The 7,500-nt window shown below is 34.1% G+C and overlaps 1 protein-coding gene across 1 annotated transcript in view; it reads right to left on the reverse strand.

The window, feature by feature from the left end:
- Nucleotides 1-4,240: 4,240 nt before the first annotated feature.
- Nucleotides 4,241-7,500, reverse strand: part of Rrp4 (exosome complex component Rrp4) — a 6,483-nt gene continuing 3,223 nt past the window's right edge. The window contains exons 4-7 of the mRNA XM_042999680.2: nucleotides 7,351-7,485; nucleotides 6,112-6,285; nucleotides 5,653-5,784; nucleotides 4,241-4,356 (exon numbers count right to left, since the gene is read on the reverse strand). Of these exons, the coding sequence (XP_042855614.2) occupies nucleotides 4,285-4,356; nucleotides 5,653-5,784; nucleotides 6,112-6,285; nucleotides 7,351-7,485 (513 nt within the window). The 3' untranslated portion in view covers nucleotides 4,241-4,284. The remainder of the gene's footprint in view (nucleotides 4,357-5,652; nucleotides 5,785-6,111; nucleotides 6,286-7,350; nucleotides 7,486-7,500) is intronic.

Consider the following 7,500-nt stretch of genomic DNA (forward strand, 5'->3'; position numbering starts at 1 on the left):
TCTTGAATAATGCCAGGTATGATGATGCACTGCTCTATGAACTAAATAGTAATAATATAATAAAATAGATAAAAATACAATACTAAAATAAAACAAAAATAATAAATAAACTAATTAATTTAGTAAAAAGCGCACTCATTCATACTCAGAGAATTTCTAATAATTCTAAGAGGAATATAACGTATAGGTAGTCGAGAATATATATCTCATACATAATTGATAAGGAGCCAATCAAACGCCGATGGTTTAAATCAGAAATTTAAGTCAGGTAGCAAAATTTTAGCCAAGTTAAATGCCCTATCAAGCAACATCCAGACTAATGAACAGTATTCAAAATGTGGCAGAATGAAATAATAAAATTATCTCAGAACAGTAGAGTCACAGGCGTAAGTCTTATAACATTTGTAGAGCAGGTCCAATCTTTGGCCAATATCAATAATATGGGACCCTCACTTTAGTATTGGAAATGCAGGGATAAGTGCGGCGCTGGATAATCTACCCCGAAAAGAACTCTTTTTTTTCTTTCGGTTACGATTTCTTCAGGTATTTGTTTATTGAAGGGAAAGAAAAAGCAATTTCATCTAAGTAATAAGAATTCCAAGGAAAAGGGTTTCCTTTGAAATATTGAAAAATGTTTTACTTTTAAAAGAACATATGCTACCCATGTAGATATAGTGATATGGAAACGTGTGCCTACAAAGTAATGATTCAGAACTTGTTTTAGGATCGCTTTTATCAAGTTGACCGAAACCAACAGGTAAAATTTACAGAAAGTATTATAAGTACGTATGTATATATGTATTCAAAGTAACTAAGATTATAGAATAACAATCTTTGAGCGTTTTTTAAGATATTACAAAAATATGTTATTACATATCTATCACATTATCATTTCAGATAAGTTTAAAAGTGGTATGGATTATGTGATATTTCTATAAAAAAAGGCCTATACCACGGGCTAATCCTCTTACCATCTTGGAGACCCTATCAAGGTAAGGAATCAAAGGCAAGCTCCTAGGCTGGATATGAGATTGTTTCAAGAACAGATCTGCCGAAGTCAGGTTTCTGGGTCATCATCCAGAGAACCAAACACTTGAAAATGGGACGCCTCAAAGTGGGATCCTAAGTCTGGTTTATCCAATACCCTATTGATCAGTATCTCCGACATTCAACTCCAAGAGGGATGAAATAATCTCCTATGCAGACGATCTTGCACACATCTCCACGAGAAGGAACATCACGAGGAGAGCCGAGCGCTGTCTAGCCTTTGAGCCTGAGTAGTACTACAGAGTAGGACTGAATATCTCTGAAACAAATTCGAAGGGCATAACTCTGAGATCGGATGCCCAGTGATCTAGGCATCATGTCCTGGAATTTGACCTGGACAGGGTGCAGGTCTGATACTTGACATGGGTTGAACAGCAGCTCTCCTTTGTTTATGACTGACAGCGCTAAGGCTAAGATCTTTGTCAGGCAAGCACTGACTAAGAGACGCAGGACATAAGATCCACGAGTCTGTCAAGATAATTCTAAGTGCCCTAAGGTGGACGAAAGTTCTCACCTCCCAAGTAGAGGCAAATCTCTCTCCCTTAGGCACTCAAAATGTCTCAAATCTTTGGCGGTTTTCTGTACAGCAGACGAATATAGTAGTACCACTTTGGTTACCAGATGACTGAGGGGGTAGAAATGAATATTACAACTGTACTTGTAGGGGCCTTGTTCCTGATGGTCGTTGGTATCTTCAGCAGTTCTATCATGTAATGACTATTATTTTCCAGTTGACCTTTAACTTGTATCTCATAACTTTTTTTCTAATTCATGTTAGTGTTTTCTTCCTCATTTATGAAACGATTTTCATCTTTAAAACATATTGTTCAGAATTAACTGCCAAAACGATTATGAACAGCTTTTGTTTATAATTTCATTAGAGTGATAAACTTTTGCAAATAAGCAATGAAAGAGAGGTGATGCAATTATGTAAATTTGCTCTCTCAGAATTATAGTACATAAAATTATCTTTATGGTCTTTAGTTTAAATCCCAAATAAAATGTGACATATTCTGCCAAAATCCATGCATCAATAAATGTGACACTTGAGTTTTTAAAAATACTTTGCAGGCTCTTTACACACAAAACAATGCAGAGAATTAGTTGTTCTTTAACCTATTGCAGACGGGTATCATGACATACATGGTCTACGATTTTTGGCCTGATGGCGGGTGTCATGATGTATATGACAATAGTTGTGTTGACACATTTGACATTGGGGGAGAGTGGATCACTGTGTTCCTTTATTGTGCTATGAGTAATGACTCTATTTAGTGAGTAATGATGACCATTGCAATCCTAAATACAATAATTAATATTAAGCAAAATGGGTTTAATCTAAAATCCAAAACATAGATGGCACTATTTTCTCCTAGTACAAGTAGGAACAAATGCCTTGAATAGCATCCATCCACAGTCTCTAGCAAGCACTATCTTCAGAGAGCAAGATGCCAACCTCTTGTTCTAAAGTACTAGATGAAGGATGTGCAGGCAGTATGAGAAGAGGAAGGTGACTCAAACCATGCCCAGTGTTAATAATGTGTCCCTGTACCAGTAACATACAGTGCTTTATCACTCACAGTCAAAAGCACAAGTTTTCTTCCTCTCTCTTATCTCTTCATGTTATCTTCATTGTATATGGTATTTTTTGGTATTTTTTTAGTATTTGTTTACAACAGTACGGAGATCCGAAAAAATAAATTTGCTTTTTATCCTATTAAAACCACAATACTTCTACCACACTGAGTATAAAGAAATAAATGAGCTGCTATGGACCCTATGCTATAATATTTGTCAACAGCTACAGTGATAGAGCCTGTCATATAACAAATGTCTTACAAAGCAATATAAGACAAAAAGATGAAGAACACAAATATGGCTCTAGTTTTACAATGAGCGAATGAAAAAGAATGGGAAAGGTCACAATATATGGTGTAAAGCTGCCACGCACTGAATTAAAGGCCATCTGGAGTGCAGTGTAGGTGGCACTAATACCCATCCTGGGGAATGGCCAAACAAATTTATGCCATTGGATAAACTTGATAACTTTGGTGTTTAAAATAGAAATAAAAATGTTATATATACAGTAATCATAATCCTTTGTAATTTATGAAAAACAAAAATCAGAGATTAATAGATGGACAGTGTTGAAAATACAATAATGAAATAAAACATATCTGAGGTAAGAACAACATTATCATTGATATCTTGTCTTGACCATATTAAATAACCAGAATATATTGCACCTGTAAAACACTTGTTATATGTTAATTCATTATAATATTGCATAATCATACCACCATATTCTTAATGACTACTTCTCCTAACAGCCACTGACAATCATTGTGCCTATATACAACATTGTTAGTGTATACAGGCATATGCCAGGTCATTGATTAAGGAGTGATGGCAAGGCTGGCATAGGACTGTGTAGTGTGTGAGGTTGTTTCCTGCCAGTGCTGTTCTTTAAGGTATTGCCATAGTAAAATCAAGTCTATTTTTTACTTTAATTTTGGTTATTATGTTTATTACTTTGTGTCATATTCAGTAAGTTATAATGTATCAAATTTTATCCAACATGATGTTAAAGTTGATTAATTATGTTGTTGATATTATGTTTGGCGTTTCATTTCCACCCTTCTAACAAAGAATTACCTTAAACAAATTACTTAACAGAGTAAAGATTGTAATTAAACTAAATACTTGCTACCTATAATTATAAATGTTCATTTGCTTGTCTATAATACATTAGTTTTGTTAAATAAACCATATTGCTTTATGACATAACGATAAGCTCAGACTATCCCCTTAAAATAGCACAGCTTTTTGGATTGTGACACAATCCCAAATAAAAAAATACATTTAATTTTAATTACAATGCATTTTCATGGGAGTGTCAGTAACTGTTTATATGTACATCAAATACTGTAGAATAAAAACACTTCCGTTGCCAAATGGAACCATTCACAATGGGCTCATTCAATGCTACTGTAGATACTGTAGGTACACTATAAAATGGTTAAATGGTGAAATATAACATTTTATGGTGTATCTGAGATGCAAGCTTGTGTGGATATTGTAAGATAAATGTAATATTGAAACAAGTAGACAATACTACAAGATCTGAAGTAATATATACAAAGACAAGATAATTAATGGTTACATATTGTCTAAAGGATAATGATATTACAAATAATTCTTTGATATATATATTTCCACAGTACTTACAAAATTAAGCTACTCATTCAGCATCTGAACTGTTGCCATAGCAACATCCTGCATAACATCTGGCTTTAGCAAATCCTTGATCTGCAAAAAAAAGAAAGATAATCCAGTAAGTAAAACAATTCTAAAAGTACAACACACAATGTTTCATTTATTAGCTTCATACATCCCTTACAACAGCAATTTAAAGGATAATACCCAAAGGAAAAATATTTGGCTCTAGACCTACTTCTATCACATAAACTTAAAAGAGCCAAACATAAAAGTATGCTAATAATTGTATAAAATTACCATCAACAGGGACAAGAAACAAACAAATACTACTGTATCACAGGCTTCTGGAATAAATAAATTGATGATAATCTTTACAAGTTTTAATGAAATCCTCTATTCTAGAATGTCATACCTGTATCAGATTCTTTCCCATTAAACAATTTCAAAATTTAATCATCCACAAATATCAGCGGAATCAATCTCCCTTTCCAAATATATAGTACTAGAGTTAACCCATTGACAGCAGATGGCATGATTTACTGCCGAGGCAGAGTCGGTCGTAGGCATGGATGGCACCGCGACAAACAATGTAAACCTGCCATCCGACTGTATACATATTTTATTAGAACCATGACCAATGGGTTAATATCTAAAGCAAAGAAGAAAAAGAGGAAAAATAATTATGTTGACATTTTTCAAATCAAGACATGCTAAAGTGCTTAAGTGCTCATGGCATTACATTACCCATAGAACATGATTTTAACATAAATGTCTAGAAGGACAGTATCAAGCTAAGTTATAGCCTCCATGCCTCCTCTTCTGGCAAAGGTCAACAACCTCTCCTATTTGCTGCATATTCTGACAAGATAGAGCTTGTCTTGGTTCTTTACTTGGTGAAAAACTGCCCGAGAGATCTACATTGAGGAGGTGTGTTGGTCTGTTCCAGAGCATGGCCTTTGAATCGTTGTAGCTACCCTACTTGATATCCAATAGCTCCATTTTCCTTCACTTGTGCAAATTAAATCAGTGAATGTCATCCTGCTCATTATCAAGCAGTAGCATTTATTTTGGACAACTACTGGTTTTTAAATCTTGCACTACAACCACACTCCTAACTTTGCCCTTTTTGGAAGAGAGAAATGAAAAAAAAGGAGAAAGGCTCTAATAGATGTAAACACACACAATGACCTGCACTATACTGTATACTATGATCTTGTTACTGAGTAATGTTACATATCAATTTAGTCAGTACATTAAACAATTGTTAACTTAGGTATATTGATAATATTGCGATCAAGGAAATACTAAAATCTATCTCTGAACATGTGCACAGCTGAAGTACCATTAAATAACATCAAATTTTGCCATAAGCATGATAGGACCTACCTCATATTCCTGTTCAACAGATATATCAAAAGCAGATGTAACACTTGTTGGAGAGATCATGATGGAATGTATTGCTAAGAGCTTGATGCAGTTGCGGAGACGTCCAATTGTTTTACGAATATCTACAGGGACCTGTTTGGAATTCATGAAATATTAATCAAACTGATTACTTTTATTTTGGACTGTTGAATAGCATATCCTGGTAAGAGTGAAAAATATAGAGGTTTTCTATATTCTAAATGAGTTGATGCCAGAAAAATTACTATCTGATTTCTTTGTTTAACAGAAGATACCAATGAGACTAGCAATACTTTACTAACACAACTGTTAATATTTCAAGCTTACTATATGTATATAAATCCATCTGGAGTTTTAAAAATAGAAGTCATATAATATATTACACAACAATATATGCACTTTGTAGCATTTTATATGCAACATTTATAACAAGGGATATACCTCTTCAAAGTTGACAGTGTAAGTTGATGCTTGTTCTTGTGGCACTGTTGGAGTAATGTACACATATCCATTGGCTCCGAACACAACTCGGGCACCACAAGGAAGGTCATGCATTCTCTGCTTGTCTTGGACAATAAGAGATGGTGACACTGCTAGGAGTGTTCCTTGTGATAGCTACAAGAAGAATGTGCCAAATTTAAAAAAAATATATCAAATTATGCATACAAAAATGAAGGCAAAATAAAAATATTACTTTCATTTAACCCATTCATGACAGGATGTATTTTCGCCTACTCCCGGTCCCGCCAGGAAGATAACAAGTGCGCAACTCTTCATGCCGGGGTGTTTTCCTGCTGTGCGGGGCCACACTCAACTTCTCAGAGCATTTTTCACCCACCCTATTCTTATGGTTTGCATGACTGTGTCTACAAAGTAAAGGTACATAAAAATATTGTCATATTCAGAGGAGTTATTTTAGTCAAAAAACATTATAGTAATGCTTTTCTAGTGTTATTTTATTGAACTTTGCCTATATTCTTCACTCCTATGTGATATTACCAATGGAAAGTGGAAAAACTTCTAGTGGGGCATCAAAAAACATGTTTTATACTTAATGTTTTTTTTACCAAAACGAAAAGAACAAGAACAATATAAACAACCATACTTGTACATATGAGTATGTACATGTATCTCGTGACATGACGTGACGTGACATGATATCAAGGGTACTCAACAAATTAGAATTAGTATTACATTAGTAAATTTTTTTTTTTCTTCTTAGCCAATCACATTTGATTTTACAATAGTTTTTTGACTCAGATCTTCTTATTCAACTGATCAAGAAGCTTAAATTACCCTGATGTCATCAATATTACAAAATTTTCTGTAATGTCATATTTTTTAAACATTATATCACATTTTATAACATTCAAAAATCTAAACTAAAGCAACAGAGTCTAAGAAATTATGAAAAATGATTATACTGGAGAACAATCTAGTGTTCTATTGCTGGCGCTTCAGCACGGTGAGAAAATGCATGACATCTCAGGACATCACCCGGGTCCGGGGATATTTTTTGGCCACATGATAAGACGTCAACCAGCACGAATGGGTTAAATGTGATTAAGGTAACTTTTTTTCAGATATATCTTCATATGTAAAATAAGGAAACTAAAGAGAAAAAATAATGTATTAATCAAATATATATGAAGCCAATGATCTAAAATGCTATCACAATACCTTTCCATATTTGATGCTACGAGCAGCCAATCTTAACAGTCCATCATCACTAATCTTCTGAACTTCAACACAGACAAGGTCTCCCTCACGCAGCAAACCTCTCATACCACGTTCATCCTCCAAATTGCTGCGACGCTATAAAACAGAGGA

This window comes from Penaeus japonicus, unplaced genomic scaffold, assembly GCF_977035675.1.
Source record: "Penaeus japonicus unplaced genomic scaffold, GWHDUDI00000001_assembly GWHDUDI00000019, whole genome shotgun sequence".
In the NCBI taxonomy this organism is placed as follows: domain Eukaryota; kingdom Metazoa; phylum Arthropoda; class Malacostraca; order Decapoda; family Penaeidae; genus Penaeus; species Penaeus japonicus.